Source organism: Seriola lalandi, unplaced genomic scaffold, assembly GCF_002814215.2.
Source record: "Seriola lalandi dorsalis isolate HSWRI2012SDOR001 ecotype SW California unplaced genomic scaffold, Sedor1 jcf7180002049946, whole genome shotgun sequence".
NCBI classification, from domain to species: Eukaryota; Metazoa; Chordata; class Actinopteri; order Carangiformes; family Carangidae; genus Seriola; species Seriola lalandi.
Genome location: NW_019520499.1, coordinates 1 through 20,157, shown reverse-complemented (window position 1 = coordinate 20,157; position 20,157 = coordinate 1). Strand labels below are relative to the sequence as shown.

Genomic DNA, 20,157 nt, shown 5'->3' with positions numbered 1-20,157 from the left:
TATCCCTGAACATAAAGACCTCAGCTCTTGACCTGTAACCCACACCTTAGTGAACCTACATGACTACCTAACCAATACGGCTTAGCAACGAACACAGTAACATGATAGTCTCTTGCTAGTGATGCTTCAAAGCACAAGAACCAGCGGACCATATGTCTCAGTTATTTTGTTTCATAGATAGTTTCCAGTTTATTTCAAAATCCTCAGATATCATGTATTGATCTTTTAGTTCAGACACAATGATACTGAGGACAAACCTGAAACTGGGTGTTCTCCTCTAATATGAAACTTCTCTGGAAAGAAGAATAAATCATTTAGGAGCTTTTCCTTACTTTCCTTCCTCATCTTCCTCATCTCTGGTGATACTGTAGATTTGCTTTTCACCAGTTCAGCTCAGTTTAATGTTTTTCAGCCATGTTTACCTGGAAAAAGGTGAGTATTTACTACATCTGAGCAAAAGATTTCATAGTAGATGCATATTTCACTGCAGCAGCTTATTTGTGTTTACAAAGGAAGTTGTTTACATAGGGCCAGATTGCATTTTACCCCCAGTTAAAGCTGATGTGGTACAACATCCACTGCTATGAAGTGCTAAGCTGGAAATTGTAAAACTCATCTCAACACACTTCCAGAGGCACAACAACATTTTTATAGCACCCAATAAATCTTCAAGTGCCTTAGATACACTTGGTGGATACCAAGAGGCAGTTTAAAGTATGAGACTCTGAGGGGGAAATGGATGGCAGTAAATTTTGTTTGGGGTGGATGGAAGATGGAGAGAAACAGCTCAATACTATATATCAAGAGGGTTGATATTGTACTTGAATACCAGACAGACTGAGACTGCACGCTTAGTTCCAACACTTGCCAAGGTTTTCTCAGGATGTTATGCTTATTTCTTGGTGTATTTTCTGTGGGTCAGTTTGTTTTGTTTTTTTGACTTGTGGAGAACTGACTTGAAGAATCTCCTTTCCGAGAGAGACCTGGCTAAGATGGGCAGGAACATAGACAAAAACTCATTTTCAGAGAGACAATGCAACAGTTAAACCAACCAGCACAAATCCAACTGGTGAAATGGTTAATGAAACACAGACTTACTAATAGTTTGACCTTTTCCAGCATTTTCAAACTTTCAATAAAGGACGTTATGTAAAAGGTGCAGAAATCATTTTTAAAACTCGCTGTTTGAGCTCAGAATCTTATCCTGTACGTTTCTGAGAAAGAAAAAAAAATTAAAGATGTCGGCATGTGAACAACCTGTTTGAATTACACCTGGTGTGTATTTTAAAGGAAAACTGCCCATTTGGTATCCAACAACCCCATGTGGCATCGTGTTGTGTTGTGTCAGGTCAAATTCAGCCCACAGCAGCTTCAGAAGTTTTGTCCACAAAGACCTAAGTCCCAAAGTTGTCCCACTATGTCTCCCAATGACTCTCAGAACCATCGACTCCTTCCCTGTAACAGTTTTTGCTTTTGTGTCACAGGTTAAGAGCAGAGGCTCTCTTTGCGTCTCGAGACTCCAAGGATGAAGGAGGTGATGATGTGAGTAAAGTCGGGCATGGGTTTTGGAGATATCCCTACTTATTTTACAGATTCAATGTATTTCCTCAACTGGAGAGAGTTGGCATAGCTAGTTTCCTGCTGCAAATGTCTATATCTTAATGTATATTTCCAGACGTGGCATCATTTTAAGAAATGGCACTGTGCTCTCATGTTCCCAGTTTTCATCACCCATGCAGGATGGCGACATGACGATGACACAGCGGCGGCGCTTCACGCGAGTGGAGATGGCGCGTGTGCTGATGGAGAGGAATCAGTACAAAGAGAGACTGATGGAGCTGCAGGAGGCCGTACGGTGGACGGAAATGATCAGGTACAAGAAAAGAAAGATGCTGCTTTATACTAAAATTGTTTTGTTTTCTTAGACACTTAATTTTGCACCTAACCACTTTATTTATTTAGAATCAATTTGTCTTTGCTATGTCTGATACAGTGACAAAATTCATGAACGTGTACTGAACCACAAAAGAAAAACACTCACCTGTGGTTTGTACTGGTTCTCCTCTATTTGACTCACACCTCTGGTTCCTCTCAGGGCGTCCCGGGAGAGTCCTCCAATCCAAGAGAAAAAGAAGTCGACCATCTGGCAGTTGTGAGATTCTGGTTTTATTAAAGCTATTTACTGAAGCACAAAGAGAAATACCATAAATAAATGATTTGGTAAAACAAAACCGTCCAAAATGAAACATCTTTCTGTCTCTCTCCATCAGCTTTGCACGTCTCTTCAGCTCATCGTCCAGCCCTCCGCCTGTCAAGCGGTCGTACCACAGCGTCAACATCCACTACAAGTCTCCCTCGCCCGCTGGTTTCTCTCAGCGACGCAGCCACACCATGTGTCAGATCTCCACCTCCAACCGCACATTGGAGTTCTTCCCTGAAGAGTGAGCAGCAACCAGCTACACGTCTTAACTAAACTTACTTTACACAAAAAAAAAAATCTGCTTCTCACTCTGCTTTGGTCTGAACGCCTGGTTGCTTGCTCGCTTGTGGCAGCTTTACAGAGCAGAAAGCCTCCAGCAGGTTCTCGAGCATTCGACATACACATGTACACACATGTATGTGGCTGGTTGTTTTTGCCTTCATATTCCATTCAGACAAATCTCTTCATACACAAAAGGGAAAATATAGCAAATGCATCAATGCACATGAATCCAGGGCCGTGAGCTTGAAAATTTATTTCACTGAATTCATTTCTGCACATTAAAATGTTTAATTTTAGGTGATAAGAGTGAACGTGACCTCTAACATCATGACACACTTACTTGTGATTGAACTGAGAAAGTTAATTCTTGTATTGTCCCATTCTTGTCTTTTAAGATCTCTCTCACAAACATACATGAATACAACACACATGTACAACACAAACTGTATGTTTTATTACTTCTTTCTTGCACTAATGCCAAAAGTACTAAAAATCTTCTCCTGTGTTTAGTGTGATACAACAGTTGCTTGGCTTGAGCTAGAATAAAGCTCAGTTTAACTACTGCTGTTGCTTTATTTTCCTCCTCTCCTCTTCATCCTCTCACATCTTTCTAGCTTTTTTGCTGCTGGCTGGCCAGGCTGCTAACGCTTCGCTTTTCTCTCTTCCCTCCCTCCCCTCCTGTTGCTTCCAGACTGGCCAGTAACGGTGTTGCGTCTCTCCTCAGTGACTCGGCACTTCTGGCCCGCCGAGAGCAACGGCGGGAACAGTACCGGCAGGTCCGCGAGCACATGCGCCGCGATGATGGCATCATGCAGGCCTGCGGCTGGAGTGTGCCATCTCGCTTCAAACAGGTACATACACACACATAAACCACCCCACATGGTGAGAAACCTGGAGGGGTTTTTCACCAAGTGGGGTGGTTTTTGAACACGACAAAAAGACACAGACAACTCAGTTCACATGGGGAGAATATCCCACCAGTTTTTTGGGTTACTGACAGATCAGGGAGGTGAAATTCCTTGTGAAATAATCGTAAATACTTAGACTGTAATTATCCTAGCAAGTAACAACTCTTCTCTGTGAGTCTGTGGCCTTTTATTGTCTTCTGCTGTTTATGTCGTGAGAAGACAGAGAAGAAGATTTTTACTTACCAAGTGTCTAAGTGCTTTCCCAAGGTCCATTATTAAATAATTGATATGACAGCTGAAAGTGACTGTGAGTCAGCTCTCCCATCAGACTGCTGATTAATGCGGCCTGCTGTTTTTGTTTGGCCCAGGCTGTAAGGACCAGCAAGCAGAATTAAACCATGAAGATTGTTCTGACTGTGCCTGCTGGGTCATGTCTATACTCCCCTTGTGATGGTCAAATTAAAGGAGCAGATGTTTGCATCCTTTGCATCCAAGTTTCACCAAAATAAAAACATAAGATTTTTGAATGATTTACTAGCTCCCAGATAGAAATTGGTTTATTTGATATATTACTAACAGAGTATAGATACCATGTGTAAGAAGAGTTGTTGATTTTCATCAATTTAAAAATCCTGCGAAACCTCCTATGTAGTCCTGTTAAAGGATACGGATGCTGCTGTTCTGTGTTTTTCTCTTTGTTGGCAAAACCCACGAAAAGACCAAAACCAGTAATGAGTTAGTCCTCAGTCTCTCAGTACTTTCCAACATATTGTTTGATTTTCTTTAAGGCTCAGTAAGCAAAAAAATACTTTATCTGGAGGAAATAGTGCATTTGTTTGGAACTATTTTCAGCTGTGGATTAATACAAATTTGGTGCTTGGAGATATATGAGGCTTTGTCTGCACAGACAAACTGTATTAGTTGGATAAAGTCATTGCTGGTTTTGGCCTTTTATGGTATTTATTCAAGATGAGGAAAATATCTCGAGTCTCGGTAAGAATAGTAAAAGCTCTCAGTCTTTTCCATTTTGGTATCAAGCATAAACATGACCTAATAACATCGAAGTGCAGCTTCAACTTTAACTGCCAGAATCAGGGGCTGACGTCGTGCAGCTCAAAGGCCAGAGGGCAGAGTGTGTTGGTAGGCAGGTGGCTCTAACTCTGGTCTCCCACAGACTGGTGGTCAGACGGACAGCGCTCAGGACAGCCCGCTGAAGAGACAACAGGCAAGTGAGACCGACAGAGTGCCAGCATGCGCCTTTACGGTTCCTCTCCTTTTGACCTTCTCCCTAAAACCCTAACCCCTAGATAGCAGATAGACAGACAAATAACTGAATACATATCTACATAATGACCACAAAATTTTTAACTAAAGTACGGCAAAGTTTGCCATGAAACAATCTCTGAAAATGCATGAAAATTGAGGGGAAATTGCTCATTTGAAGCATGGTATGAGTCAGCATCCCTGTCTTTCATACAACACAAACAAATGTCACTTACAAACACACACACACACACACACACACACACAAACACACACCTTATGACTGCATCTCTCAAATAAACTCCTAAACACTGCCAGTGTTTTTTCAACCTTTTAACTTTTAACCTCTGTCTGTCTCAACCTGCCCTACATACACATTGATGTCGTCAACACTTACTTAGTCCTGCTTTGACTTTGGTGATGTTCTTAAAGGAAAAATCCACTCTAAAATACTTGGTGCAGTCATGCATGTGTTGCTGCTCTCAGCCTACTGACCAACACCAGATGCCTCTAAAGCGAGGAATTGTTGAAGTCTTCCACATAGTGGTTTTAACATAAAGCATGAATTGACATATGATCAGTGATGGCTACCTTGCATTCCTGTGGTTACCTCTGATGATGTTACATTGCATCAGCACATTTAAAGTGCAGCTACAATGGAGTTTAATTGCCAAAAAAAAATCACATTTTGGTGCCACGATCAAACAGTGAAGGATTCTTTCTGAAAGCACCATTTTGAACCATTATGCACTGGAGCAATAAATCCATCATAGACAGTATTCTGTACAGAGGTGACATGACACTCTTTTACACTCTCCATCCTCTCGTATTATGTCTAAGTTCTCTGTGGATGGTCCAGTGGCCTTGTGGGAAAATACAGGAAACTGAAACAAAAGTTAAGATGAGTGAGCACAACATCGCAGATCGGTGACATCAGTGGAGTTTTCCTTTTATTGCCTGCGGTGTATGTACTGTACATGTATACAGTACATAGACAAACACTGAATGTTCTTTGTTTTCATCAGTGCCCAGTAACATTGGAGATGTACTGAGGGAACCAGACAATAATTCACAACTTTTCTTGTCTCCTGACCTCTCATTACCTCTGCTTTTAGACCACCAATGAAAAAGAGGATAACCGCATGAAGAATGTTCCCGTCCCTGTGTACTGTCGCCCTCTGGTAGAGAAGGACCCCAACAGGAAGGTGAGATATAAAGGGGGGAAATATGGAGGCTGACAAGTCACAAGTCCACACCCAACTCTCTGCAGCGTTGCATGTGTCTGTAGCGTTTCTTTCTTTACCACGTGCTGCCATCGTGTCAGTTGGTGGGAGCTGTATTGAGCCAGGACAACAGTCTGCACAGATGCTCCAAGGGACGGTGGTGTAGGTTGATCAGAGAGCACTTTGGGGACAGTTGGGACAACCAGAGGGTCAGGTGGGATATTTTAGGGTGACATTAAAAGTGTGTCCCAAAAAGGGGTGAGCACAAGGAGAAGATCAGAGGGTGGAAGAAAGATGGGAGTGGGCCAGGAGGGGAGGAACCAGGTAGTAAGACTCAAGGTGGGGACAACATCTCAGACTAGGTTAGAACAAGGCATAGTCTAAATACCTGAACCAAAGTTATAATAACTTTTTATGAAGACACTGTGGGGAAGCAGCTTTTGTGTGTGGCCAGTTCCATCCTATATCCGTTTTTGAATCTGTGTTTGCATGGGTTTGTAGCTGTGGTGTGCAGCAGGAGTGGACCTGACAGGATGGAGGGCCAGCAGCCAGGAGTCGCTACCAGCCAAAGCGCTGTCCGGCAGCAGCGACCCCCTGCATGCTGAGGAAGACGGAGTTGAGAAGAAGAACAGCCACACCTCCCCAGAGAAGAGGAAGGTAAACTGACGATCACTGCTTCAAAGTGACCGACACACAGTTTCGGATTTTGAATTATATTATTAGCAAAGTGTAGTTCACACATGAAACGACACAGAAATATCAAGGACTTTACGTTGTTTGTTTGTTTTTTTTTAACAGATGAACCATGTCTATCCTTTTTCAGTTAGCTGTCATTGTGTCGTAATAAATGCTGCCTCCTCTCTCTCTCTCTCTCTCTCTCTCTCTCTCTCCCTCTCTCCCTGTCCCAGTCAAAGGAGCTCCAAGAGACAGACACCATGAGCAGTCGAGTGTGGATACTCACCAGCACCCACTCTGCCAGCAAGGTGGTCATCATCGACGCCAACCAGCCGGGCTCACTGGTCGACCAGTTCAACGTCTGCAATGCCCACGTGCTCTGCATCTCCAGTGTGCCAGGTAAGACAGAGAGTGCACCTCCAAGCCCCAGAGAAGCATTTTTACATACGATTTTTATTTATTTTTTTTGCACTTTCAGTTGCGTTGTGACTCAATTGATGGTTTTCCTTCTTTTCCCTTTTTGTTTATGTGGTCGTTCAGCTGCCAGTGAGAGCGACTACCCAGCAGGAGAGATCGTGTTGGATCCAGGGGATGGAGGTGCAGGGGGAGGCGAGGACACTGGTGGTGTGGAGGGCATGTTAGCTGGTATCACTCTCGTAGGCTGCGCCACCAACTGCAGCGTTGCTCGTAGCAACTGCTCCTCACGCACCGACACCCCCATAATGGACAAAGGTCAAGGTGAGCACATCGAGAAGACTCCTGCATCTTTATATTATCATAGAAAAGGGCTCAAGGTTATAGGTCTGTTACTTATTTCAATGGTGTTCTGCTTTAGCCCCCACTGCTCCCCCCATGCATGCGAAGATTCACCCTGCACAGTCGGCTGAGGAAGCCACAGAGGCCACCGAGGTTCCTGAGTCAACAGCCAGCCACATAGAAATGGGATCTGGACCTCCAGGACCGTTTACTGAGCACGTCTTCACCGATCCCCAGCCTCGTCACGCAGACGCCTCTGACAGGTAAGAGGTCAAGGTCTGTCCATGTAAAGACAGGAATGGTATCAGGAATTACTCAATCCCCATAAACCTATGTACACATTTGATAAGGGATACAATTATTACCTTTATCACATCACCAAAAGATGTCCAGGTTCTCCATTTTGAAAATTAAAAAAATGTTGTCTGTCCTCACAGAAATGCAGGTCAGTCCAAAGAGGAAACGTCTCAGCCTCCAGATTCAGAGGACGGAAGTGAAGAGGCCAAAAATTACACGAGCGTGGCCCCCACCATGTGGCTCGGGGCCCAGAACGGCTGGTGAGCCGCTCAGCTGAACCGCTCACAGTTTCTGCCGCAGCTTCACAGTATCTACAAACACATAATTCCACTCATTTCTTTATCAAGGTTTTTACACTGGGTAACCGCATTAAAGTACATTTTTATTGTTACATCTTTTCACAAAAGACCCCCAAAAAAGTGCTTGTGTCTTCCATCTAATATACACACATAAATGTCACGCCATGCCTGAGAACTGTACTTGCAGTAACTTGGCTCTGTTTTACCTCAAGGCTCTATGTCCACTCGGCTGTGGGAAATTGGAAGAAGTGTCTCCACTCCATCAAACTCAAAGACTCGGTGCTCAGTCTGGTGTAAGTGGTGCAGGCTTTGTTTTTATGTAGTTGGGAATCGAGAATCAGAAAGTCTTTCCATGAATTTCTGTGAGGCCAACTGTCTTTGTTTTCTCTCCAATTGCAGGCATGTGAAAGGTCGTGTGCTGGTTGCCCTCGCTGACGGGACCCTCGCCATTTTCCATAGATCAGAGGGTATTTTAAATATTTGAGTTTTCCACAGGAAATCAGTGATATGTTTCGAGTTCTGTGATACACATCAAACTGTTTAAAATGGATGGTTGTAGTTGTTTTGTATCACAGCATAATTGATCAGCAAGACGCAAAGCTTTTAGTGTTTTTTGTGTAGTCATGAATGCAGTCGGGCTCTGTTGTCAGATCTGTGTCTGTGTTTGTTTCTATCAACAGATGGCCAGTGGGATTTGTCAAACTACCACCTAATGGACCTCGGTCGGCCTCATCACTCCATTCGCTGCATGGCTGTCGTCCACGACAAGGTGTGGTGCGGCTACAAGAACAAGATCCACGTCATCCAGCCCAAGAGCATGCAGATCGAGGTGAGTTATGAATCCATGCTCACAAACGAGTCCAACAATCAGCTTTTGTTTTCATGGTGCAGCAGTTTGATGTGATTCTTTTTCCTCACTGTAGAAGTCCTTCGACGCCCACCCTCGCAGGGAAAGCCAGGTGCGGCAGCTGGCGTGGATCGGTGATGGAGTGTGGGTGTCGATCCGGCTCGACTCGACCCTACGTCTCTACCATGCTCATACACATCAGCACCTCCAGGATGTGGACATTGAGCCATACGTCAGCAAGATGCTGGGTGAGATTACGTCCTCTTTTAGGGCAAATCTTGTCTTAACAGAGATGATTGATTCCAACTATTGTACTGTTTCATCTGGTAGATTCAGTGTTTTTTTTTTTAATATCCTGGATTTAATGCAGCCAATGTAATTGCACTCACTCTGGTTTTAATTCACAGGAACTGGCAAACTGGGATTCTCTTTTGTGCGAATCACAGCACTTTTGATTGGTGGAAATCGTCTTTGGGTTGGAACTGGAAACGGTGTGATCATCTCCATCCCACTGACAGAAAGTGAGTTTCATGTATATACAGCTTACAACAAGGGCCACATAACAAAACAGGTGGAAAAGTCGTTCATGAGCTCAGTTGCAAATAAAAATCCAAACTGTAAGCATTACCGGCCGGTTGGAAGAAAAGGGAAAATGAACGTCTTTGTCTTTCTACTAACACCACATAAAACCACACAAACCACTTGGACAGTGATAAATGCAATTGGTCTTCTCGCGACAGTGTTAGTTACCTCTGCCATAGAGGTTATTTTGTGACTCCATTTGCTTGTGTGTCTGGATATTACTTTGGTTATAGTTTTGTGAAAAATTAGACATAAAACCATGTTTCCATCTACACCACGTGAACCATGTGGTGTAGATGGAAATTTGCACCACTAACATAGTTAGAGACAAACAGGCCAAGCCTTTGAAAATTCTCAACTATTTGGATTCAGTAGATAATGTGAAATTTAGCTAATGGGTGCACATGTCTTTCATAGACTGTGCAAACTTCATGATCAAATCTTATCAAGTTGTTTCAAATCTAAAATCTCATTAGGTAGCCGGAACTGACCAGTCGGATGTCTGCAGTTTTCCGTGACTCAAACTCTCTCCTACGTCAGTGCTGTTTATCTGTGTTCTTCTTTAGCTCACTCCTTCTTCTCCCCGTGATGTCCTCGTCTTTTTTCCACCCTCTGTTTTCTTTCCTTTCCCCCTCGGTGGTTTCACCTCTTTCTCACAGTCTTGGTTGTAACTATTACTGTTACTGTCCTCTCTCTCCTCTGCTCTCCTCCCCCTCCTCCTCCTCCTCCTCCTCCTCCTCTTCCTCCTCCGCCTCCTGTAGCGGTGGTCCTTCACCGGGGACAGCTCCTGGGTTTGAGGGGTAAGTGGGAGCGCTCCCGACCTCCTGCTGCTGTGATCTTTTCTTTCCCGCCTTCACCCGGTCAAACCTTCATGTTCCCTGAAACTCATGTCTGCAGACCTCTTCTGTGGTGCTGCAACAGCCACCTGTTTCTAAAAGCTTCTGTAGTGAGGACACATACTCAAACTGAATAAGTCCTCTCATATCTGTGACTATTTAGTTGATGGTCACCAAAAGTATTGTGTGCGCAATCATTTTATTTATTTTTATACTTATATCAGAACAGCTCTTTTACACATTGGTTGCTTTGCATGATATTTATTATTGTGAGTTATTGCATCAATGACTAAAAGATATATTTGTGTGTACCAGATCCATTGCATGCAATGGGGTGCTTTAGCTGTTTTAAACTTTGAGTTACTCTAAAAACCTTTTTCATTTTTGGTTGTTGGGTATTATGGGTGTTTTTCCTGGGAATATTTATTTTTTTTGCCTGTGTCATGCCACCGCGTATGATTTGCCAGTAAACATTGCCGGTTGGTCAGTTTCTCACTCCTGGACTCCTTCCCCCTCAGCCAATAAGGTGTCTCCGACATCCTCCGGCGGAGTAATCCACGTGTACGGTGACGACGGCTCTGAGAAGAGCAGCGGCAGCTTCATCCCCTACTGCTCCATGGCACAGGCCCAGCTCTGTTTTCATGGACACCGAGATGCTGTCAAGTTCTTCGTCTCTGTACCCGGTACTCACAACGTCTGTCAGTCTGCTGATAACACACTCATGTTCATTGCTTTGGTTCTGAATCCAGTGTATTTTTTTGAAACTCCCTATTAGCCATGTCTGATTCACACACAGGAATTTGCCTCCAGATTTAAAGTAGGTAACATCTGTCTTATGCCAAACAGACGAATGTCCTCTAAAGTTGTCTCAAAAAAGACCGAAAGGTGCTTTGTAAAATACCTTTTACAATCCTGCATTACAATGTAAATATCATTAGGTTCAGCTGAAGAAAATAGATAAAATTCTGTTCATGGACTTTATGAAGAATGATTAATCAGTACATTTAGTCAAATTAGACATTGTTTATTATTCTTTTTTATTAGGGTATTTGCATTCACTCACACACGCATGTCTATAACTGACTACGCTCCCCTCATGTGTTTGTGACAGGCAATGTTCTGGCCACCCTAAACGGCAGCGTGCTGGACAGTCCATCAGAGGGGCAGGGCTCCACAGCGCCCCCAGAGACGGAGGCCCAGAGTGTTCACAACGTGCTGGTGCTGAGTGGAGGAGAGGGCTACATTGACTTCCGTATAGGTGAGCAGCCACACCTGCATATCAAGCTGACACCACACACATGCATTAGGTGTAAGTGTGTGACACAACAGCAGAGCTATGACTGAATTGAAAAAAAATATTTAAATTATATGTTGCATGTAGATATTTTTTAAGGGGTACAAGATATAAATGAAGTAAATAAATATTTATCTTTATTTGTCTTTGTAAACACAAGTTGTATATGAAATCTCCCCCTTCTTCATTCATTCACTGCTCCCTATATAATGGACATGCAGTAGTTTACTCAGTAGGAAGCAGTATGTGGGGATTTCAGACATTTAGTAATCATCATCATCGTCATCACTGACAGCGGTAATTTTCACATCCCTAAAATGAGGAGCAGTGCATTATGGGATTTTTGGCAGAACGTCCATGCCATGTAAACAACTTTCTGTGTAGCAGATTTACCCACTCTGAATGCAGACACTCGAAAAGTAAATGTGGTGTGTGGTAAATAGGGAGTAAATTCAGACACAGCCATAGTGTTAATTTCCCTATTTATAACTCATTATTACAAGGTTCACTGTGCAGTGAGCACTCATGATACACTCCTCTGCCGTGTGTTACTTTCACAGTTGATATGAGTCTATTTACAATCATTAGGTTTTTCTTGACCACTGGAGGTCAGCCAACACTGATTCTAACTCCACCAAGTTCAACTGTTATCTCCACAGCCAAAACACCATACTAAGACTTCCTATAAAAAATATTCAGAATAAAATAATCAAATTTTACAGTAGTGTTTTTAATATCACCAGTCCTGATGTCAATGTTTTATGTAAAATGGAACTAAATTATGCAGTTTGGTAATTTTACACAGCTTACACTAACACCATTCTCGTGATAGAATTGTGATACGATTTTAAATTTTTCTTTAAATAAATATATTAAATAATTTCTTGTTTAATATTTAATACAGATGTAATGTCTTTATGTTGAAATGTTGAAACTAATACGTAAATAAATAGAGAAATAAATAATCTCTCATATTTTGTTAACATTATCAGCACAATTACATTTAGTATCTTTTCACTGTGGAAATTCAGCATGGCTCTTCAGTTCTTGATTGTTTTTATTGTTTATTTTTCCTCAGGGGACGGAGAAGACGATGAGACAGAGGAAGGAGAGAGCGGTGGGGCTTCGCAAATGAAACCTGCATTGTGCAAAGCTGAGCGGAGCCACATCATCGTCTGGCAGGTGTCTTACGTGCCTGAGTGACACCTGGATCTGCTTTAATGCCCCACCCACCTCCTTAAAGAAACCTCTTCCTCCTGCACCCAAAAGCTTCCAGCCACCTAAACCTTGTAATTATCCCTGGTCAAGTAAAAGTTCCCCCTTGGCTCTAAAATGACCCTCCAAGCCGTGTATCGTCCCTTATAACTATTATATCCCCTCCTGCCCCGTCACCTTGTAACTTTAATGCCTTGTAAGTACCTCCTCTGATCTAGTAATCTGCCTGCCATCCTGTCTGTCCCACCCAGGGCATTGTAACTATCTTCATGAGCCTTGTAACCCAGCCTCATAACTACCTCCCTCCTCTGTATCGATCTTATATTCACCCTGTAAGCACACTGTATCTTCTCCTATATTTACCTCAACTGTCCTGCATCTGCCCCACAGTTACTCCCCCTCTTCCTCCATTTAGTTCGTCATCTGTGAAGCCTCCACCTTGTCTTAAAGCAAAGCCCAGAGCCCCAACATGCAACACTTGTACCAAAAAAAAAAGTGAATGACAACACTGACTTGCATTTGCACCAGATATTTATCAGATTTTTCTAACAGCCAATCAGCAATCCATAACTATTTATGGCATGACATGGACCCTGATTGTTCACAGATATTAAGATATTGGGAGTTTGTGGATGCAGATGTCAGGTGCTATGACACCACGCAGAAATGCTGTTTTGGCTTTCAGCTTGTAGCAGATGGTTAACGCTGTTGTGGAAATTTTGAGGGTAAGTGAAAATAAGTCAACATGGAACAAGTGGAAAGTTTAAATTACTACATGTCAAATTCAGCTTGAAAGTCTGGGTTCTTTGGGTTGGTACCCCAAATATTTTGCACCCCCCCATCTTGCCTCTATTTTAAAATGTCCTGGTTAAGGACATTTTGCATCAGTGTGGTTACTGACCTCAAAGTGAGAGGAAATATCTGGTGTACGTGCAGCAGCCTGATGTGAATCAAAGGTCAGAGGACTCAGTTCGGTGAGGTCAGAACATGTCAACATGTGTAAATCATGTGAGCGAGGTTGAGGGTTCGAGTTTAACTTGTCAGTAGTTCGGTCCGAAACTCATTTCTCTCATCTGACTGGCTGTCGATCGGACGGTTTGGTGTAAAGCAGGTGAACGGTGGCGTGTTGTCAGTATGTGTACAGGCATTATTGTAAATCTCCAGACACACTGAAGCCCATCCTCTTTGTTCAGTATGGAAATTCATGCATTGATCTCTATCTGTGTGGATTAAATATTAAACATATTTGTGTGCTGAAACTTAAGTTGACGTGTGGTGCATGTCTCTCACTTTGCAAGACACTGAAACATAATAAACAGCATATTAAAAAAGGATTTCAAGATCAGATTTATTGTTTTTGACGATTCCAATACAATCCACTCGGCATCATTGCAGGTGTTTTACAAAAGCATGAACGTGACCAGCTGGGTGATGGAAAAATCACATTTTTTATAAAACAAGATATTTGTTCACTGAGTCTGACATGATGAAATTACAAAACCATATTAAAAGCAGGAAAGCTATTAGGCATCATATTTTAAAACTTACATCCACAACTGTATTCAAGTAGTTTCAAGTGACGTGATCTGGTTTTACACCCTTACAGGATTTGAATTTTTTAAAAAAGGTACAGGAAACTGAAAATCATCGTGCAAAAAGGCAATAGTGGTGTTGTTTAATGTTTATCAACTGCTCCCATGTTTGGGGGTTTTCACTGCAAGGACTATTACAGAAAAAATGTGCACATTTGGCAAATTTTTGACCTTAGAATCACTGCCTTGCTGTTTTATGCCTCTGCAGACCAGTTAAACTGCAGGAAATATGGTCACTATCTCCCCTTCTGTTCAGTGTTATGGCTTTGAATAATGGCCAGAAGTGTTTTTACAGAACATTATGACATTCAGCATTTTATCGTATTTGTATTTAATTGAGTCATCCAGCCATAGTCATCACTGGCACAGAGGCGATTTGATGTGGAAGTTTCCTGTACCTTTGAATGAAACCTTATGAATCCTGACCTTTTATTGCTTCAAATCCAAGCTTATTGCTTCAAACTGTAAACATGAGCTAGTGTTCTGGACTAAACAAAAACTACAATGAAAACTGTAACAGAAGCCAACACTGTCAAGTTATTGCCCATTTAGTGCATTTTTGCTTCGTAAAATCATTTCACCTCTGAAATACTTCTGCTTCTAGATACAAATTTAAACGTATGAAAAAAGGAGGAGCGAGAGATCCAGCAAGGCAGCAATGACACGGTATCTCATGTGGCTACAAGCTAATAAAGCCAAAATATTCCTCTGAGGTATGATGTGATCCATCTTGTAATGAGACTAACATGAAAAAAACCACTGGTTTACCTAGAGGAAGATGTGGAGACTGGATTTTTAGACCATCAGTTGTAGATCCAGTGGCTGCTGCTGTCCTCCCAGCATTGAAGCTCGTTCTGACGAAACCACAGAGAGATTTCCTTCTGGGCGCTCACCACAGAGTCGCTGCCGTGGATCACATTCCTGCCACGCAGAGCCAACACAGAAAGGATCAGGACACGCAGACAGACAGAAACTAGAATTATCACCTGGTTGTACGCCTCTGCCACTCAGACTAGCTTCAGGTTATGTTCCTGTTTCTCAAGATTCACATAAAGTATTAACCATTGAGTAAAACTCATAATTGCTGCGTGACTTCCTGGGTTTTAGCTAAAATATATTTTGTGCGGTTACAATGACCTTGACCTTTGACCACTGAAATCTAATCAGTTCATCCTTGAATCCAAGTGAGCATTTGTACCAAATTTGAGGGGGATTCCCTTGAGGAGGAGTTCCCGATATATTGTGTTCACAAGGTCAAAATGTATTTTGTGAGGTCACCTTGACCTTGACCTTTTTAACCGTGGATGTATAGCCATGTTCTGATTGGTCAGTTTGTAGCTGTAATGACCAACCAATCAGATTATATGCAGATGTGCATATTGTCAAGGATGCAGTCAACTGTGACTGTTCATGTCATAAAATATAAATCTCCCCGGTGAGCTTACCTGCCTACTTCCACACAGTAATCTCCCCGGATAGTTCCCGGCAGCGAGTCTGAAGGGTTGGTCTCTCCCAACATCTTACGTGCAGTCTTAACCACGTCCAGACCCTGCCACACCTGAAACACAGAAGTGTACATGACTGCAGCACAAAGGACAATATCACCAAGGAGTGGTGGCACCACAGCTTCACAAAACATTCATGTTGTCTCACCATTGCAACAACTGGTCCTGAGCTCATGTAGGTTATCAGTCCACTGAAAAAGGGTTTACTCCTCAGGTCCCAGTAATGTTCCCTTAGAAGGTCCTCCGATGCCTGATAGACAGACACATATTCAATTTAAAGATTATTACACTAGCCTAAATAATTCAGGGAATTAAACCATTCAGGGAGAATGTTTTTAGGGGAAATAAAAGACCTACATCCCACATACCTGAATAAGTTTGAGGCCCACCAGCTTAAATCCTTTCTTCTCAAAGCGACGCACAATTTCTCCCACCAGTTTCCGCTGCACGCCATCAGGTTTTACAGCAATGAAGGTGCGTTCATTCACCCCTGTCCACCCTAGAACCAGAGTTAACATAAGTCAAAAATGAAGGGGAAAAAACAGACTGTGTTTGAACTGCAATGGGCCACCACACCACACACAACCTAGAACATGCATGCACCTTGGTATCGGCAGTGAAGGAGCTCACTAATGTCATTAATACAGGGGATAGTGAGGAAGAAAAATGCAAAAGCGTTGAAATGAACCTACAGCTGACACAAATAAGTTCTGTGTGGTCGATGACAACTCAGACATTAGTGACAGCTGTATTTATTTGTGCATTTATAAGGGTATAATCCATGTTCAAAGACAGCCAGTGTTTACCAGTTTCCTGTGCACCCTGAGGATCCACATACAAATACCCTCAAATGGTTTGAACTACATGCATCTCCAGAGATTACCTGATATTTGTTAGTTTTACAAGCCACTAATTAATTCACAAATGTTACTTTCACAGACCTGTGGAAGACACACATACTATTGCAAGGGTTCAGCTGGGAAAACGCCCTGAAACTTGCATTTTTTGACAGCAATTTCTGCAACAAACCTCACAGTCCCAGTTGGCTACATCTCGTTTAATCTTTGCCTGTTGTATGTCTCACCAGATTCTCCGATCCGTGCATGTTTAACCACCAAATCCTCAAGTTTATGTAGATCTCGCTGTGACCTTTTTTTCAGGCCCATTGCATTGCCCCTCCTGCAGCATGTCAGCGCTCACAGACGCCACTTGAGCTATTAATAGGACATATTGACTACACTGCTGCTAGATTAGTAGCTAGCTGTAGTTTCAGCCACCCAAGGACGGGAGTTAGTATTTGTGCCACGAAACCTGCATGCTATCACGTCTCTCAGTATCACCTGTAACTAAAACGCAGTTTGGATGTTGTTAGTCACACCTCACACGTACGTGCGACTCATAACATTAGTTACAAAGACTCTAGGAAAGTTTGTGAAGGTTTCATGCCTCCATTGTTGCTTCCTCTGTAGCAGCTAGCCGAGGCGTCTGCCCGGTGAGTGTGCGGCTCCCGCTCTCACATGGTGGAAACTGTGAGCACATTAACCGTTGTGAAAATCACACTGAAGAGCCGCTGAGTGACTGATGAGCTGTAAACAGATATAACACCAACCTGACTGAAAGATGTTAGCAAATATGGACAGAAACAGGCAGATCATTGTCGCCGGTGGACGGAGCACGAGCACACTCTCTGGGAAGGAGCAGGGCAAGGAGGACGCACATACGTAAACACGCACGTTGTTAAGGAATGCTCCGCTGAACTCGGGCACGCGGGTGTTCCCAGCCAATCCCAATACAAGTTATGGAAGCTTATTAACGATGAGAAGAGACAAACCCTAGACATGGTAAAATAAAATTAGCAAAAATTAAGTGATAATGAGTTTTTTAAAAAAAAGTTTGCTTAGTCATTGTATGATGTAGTTCACTCAAGCGATGACACATTTTTATCCTGTGCAGCAAAGTTCTTCTAGGGGGTCCTGGATCCTTACTCACCTCCCACTGACAGTTAAATTATTTGCAAGCAATAAACCTGTGCTGTAGAGCTGAAATGATTAGTTGATTAATTGAACCGGTTACTGACAGATACATGGGCGTAGGATTGGTCTCAACGTTGGTAGGGACGCAAAAAAAGAGATTGGCTTTTTAATGCCGTCAACATTATCATCATCATTATTATTATTATTGTTATTATTAACATTATTATTAACGTTATTAACATATAAGATCTGAATTTACATTCAGGAATGCCCATGGGCAACTGTAATATATGTACGTGTTGAATTTCCATATATGAAATATATGTACACGTGAAGTAAAATCATATATGTATTTAAAGTATAGCCTATATATATGTAAGAATTGCATATGAAATCTGTTAAAATTGGAACAATATCATATATTGACATATATGTCTAGCTAAAAGAAACATGTATTTTAGTACGTCTGTTTATATTTTAATCATATGTTACATTATTATATATCCATCCCAAAGCCTGTCAGTATATCTTCATATTATATATGTAAATATGAAAGATATGCATGTTTAAATTTAATAAAAAATTATTAAGAAAATAATATACATACATACATACAGATTTTTAATTTTTTTAAAAATGTTATAGGCATAAAAAGTCATAGTATTGTGAGGCATAAAAAAGTTGTAGTAGATTAAGCCATAAAAAGTCATAGTATAGTAAGGCATAACAAGTCATAGTAAGGTCAAGCTAAAAACCACATAGTATGGTAAAGCATAAAAAGTCAGTATGGTAAGGCATTAAAAAGTCAGAGTATAGTGAGTCATAAAAAAGTCATAGTATAGTAAGGCATAAAAATGTCATAGTATAGTAAGGTATAAAAAAGTAATACTATAGTAAGGCATAAAAATATCATAGTATAGTAAGGAATAAAAAGTCATAGTATAATAAAGCATAAAAAAGTCATAGTATTGTGAGTCACATAAAAGTCATAGTATAGTAAGGCATAAAAAAGTCATAGTATAGTGAGAAATAAAAATGTCAAAGTATAGTAAGGTATAAAAAAATCATAATATAGTAAGGCATAAAATTGTCATAGTATAGTAAGACATAAAAAGTCATAGTATAGTAAGGCATAAAAAGTCATAGTATAATAAGGCATGAAAATGTCATAGTATAGTAAGGTATTAAAAAGTCATAGTATAATAAGGCATAAAAAAGTCATAGTATAGTAAGGCATGAAAACGTCATGGTATAGTAAGTCATAAAAAGTCAAAGTATAAGAAGGCATAAAAAAGTCATAGTATAGTGAGTTATAAAAAAGTCATAGTATAATAAGGCATAAAAATGTCATAGTATAGTAAGGCATAAAAATGTCATAGTATAGTAAGGCATTAAAAAGTCATAGTATAATAAGGCATTAAAAAGCCATAGTATAGTAAGGCATGAAAACGTCATGGTATAGTAAGTCATATAAAAAGTCATAGTATAGTAAGGCATAAATAAAGTCATACTATGGTAAGATATATAAAGTAATACTTTAGTAAGGCATAAAAATGTCATACTATAGTAAGGCATAAAAAAGTATAGTATAGTAAAGCCTAAAACCACATAGTATAGGAAAGCATAAAAAGTCATACTATATTACGGTATAAAAATATCATAGTATAATAAGGCACAAAAATGTCACAGTATAGTAAGATATAAAAAGACATTAGGGTAAGGCATAAAAACAAATAGTATCGTAAAGCATAAAATTGTCATAGTATGGTAAGGCATAAAAAGTCATAGTATAGTAAGGCATGAAAACGTCATGGTATAGTAAGTCATATAAAACGTCATAGTATAGTAAGGTATAAAAAAAAGTCATAGTATAATAAGGCATAAAAATGTCATAGTATAGTATGGCATTAAAAAGTCATAGTATAATAAGGCATAAAAATGTCATAGTATAATAAGGCATAAAAAAGTCATAGTATAGTAAGGCATGAAAACGTCATCGTATAGTAAGTCATAAAAAGTCATAGTATAGTAAGGCATGAAAACGTCATGGTATAGTAAGGCATAAAAATGTCATAGTATAATAAGGCATAAAAAAGTATAGTATAGTAAAGCCTAAAACCACATAGTATAGGAAAGCATAAAAAGTCATACTATATTACGGTATAAAAATATCATAGTATAATAAGGCACAAAAATGTCACAGTATAGTAAGATATAAAAAGACATTAGGGTAAGGCATAAAAACAAATAGTATCGTAAAGCATAAAATTGTCATAGTATGGTAAGGCATAAAAAGTCATAGTATAAGAAGGCATAAAAATGTCATAGTATAGTAAGGTATAAAAAAAGTCATAGTATAATAAGGCATAAAAATGTCATAGTGTAGTAAGGCATTAAAAAGTCATAGTAT

At 40.9% G+C, this 20,157-nt stretch overlaps 2 protein-coding genes across 22 annotated transcripts in view; one reads left to right on the top strand and one right to left on the bottom strand.

Moving 5' to 3' along the window:
- Positions 1-13,941, top strand: part of mapk8ip3 (mitogen-activated protein kinase 8 interacting protein 3) — a 28,190-nt gene extending 14,249 nt beyond the window's left edge. For 8 of the 20 annotated variants that reach the window (XM_023398859.2, XM_023398852.2, XM_023398858.2 and 5 more), the window contains 21 exons: positions 1,485-1,542; positions 1,722-1,873; positions 2,096-2,152; positions 2,271-2,441; positions 3,174-3,333; positions 4,565-4,615; positions 5,769-5,858; positions 6,378-6,533; positions 6,785-6,950; positions 7,092-7,289; positions 7,387-7,570; positions 7,745-7,864; positions 8,116-8,196; positions 8,303-8,370; positions 8,584-8,732; positions 8,827-8,998; positions 9,158-9,271; positions 10,094-10,132; positions 10,687-10,866; positions 11,280-11,426; positions 12,541-13,941. In XM_023398859.2, coding sequence (XP_023254627.1) covers positions 1,485-1,542; positions 1,722-1,873; positions 2,096-2,152; positions 2,271-2,441; positions 3,174-3,333; positions 4,565-4,615; positions 5,769-5,858; positions 6,378-6,533; positions 6,785-6,950; positions 7,092-7,289; positions 7,387-7,570; positions 7,745-7,864; positions 8,116-8,196; positions 8,303-8,370; positions 8,584-8,732; positions 8,827-8,998; positions 9,158-9,271; positions 10,094-10,132; positions 10,687-10,866; positions 11,280-11,426; positions 12,541-12,665 — 2,638 coding nt within the window. In that variant the 3' untranslated portion in view covers positions 12,666-13,941. The remainder of the gene's footprint in view (positions 1-1,484; positions 1,543-1,721; positions 1,874-2,095; positions 2,153-2,270; positions 2,442-3,173; positions 3,334-4,564; positions 4,616-5,768; positions 5,859-6,377; positions 6,534-6,784; positions 6,951-7,091; positions 7,290-7,386; positions 7,571-7,744; positions 7,865-8,115; positions 8,197-8,302; positions 8,371-8,583; positions 8,733-8,826; positions 8,999-9,157; positions 9,272-10,093; positions 10,133-10,686; positions 10,867-11,279; positions 11,427-12,540) is intronic. The other 12 variants (XM_087171852.1, XM_023398861.2, XM_087171851.1 and 9 more) reach the window with 7 other exon arrangements.
- Positions 13,942-14,011: 70 nt separating this feature from the next.
- On the bottom strand, positions 14,012-17,495 carry nme3 (NME/NM23 nucleoside diphosphate kinase 3). Of its 2 annotated transcripts, none has more exons than XM_023398869.2 (5): positions 17,384-17,495; positions 16,143-16,273; positions 15,923-16,024; positions 15,715-15,827; positions 14,012-15,190 (listed from the first exon to the last, which is right to left on the bottom strand). In XM_023398869.2, the coding sequence occupies exons 1-5, from the start codon at positions 17,427-17,429 to the stop codon at positions 15,073-15,075; spliced, it is 510 nt and encodes a 169-aa protein (XP_023254637.1). In that variant the 5' UTR covers positions 17,430-17,495; the 3' UTR covers positions 14,012-15,072. The 2 variants fall into 2 exon arrangements, with proteins under 2 accessions (XP_023254637.1, XP_023254636.1); XM_023398868.2 differs by lacking the exon at positions 17,384-17,495 and adding an exon at positions 16,859-16,987.
- Positions 17,496-20,157: the final 2,662 nt, after the last annotated feature.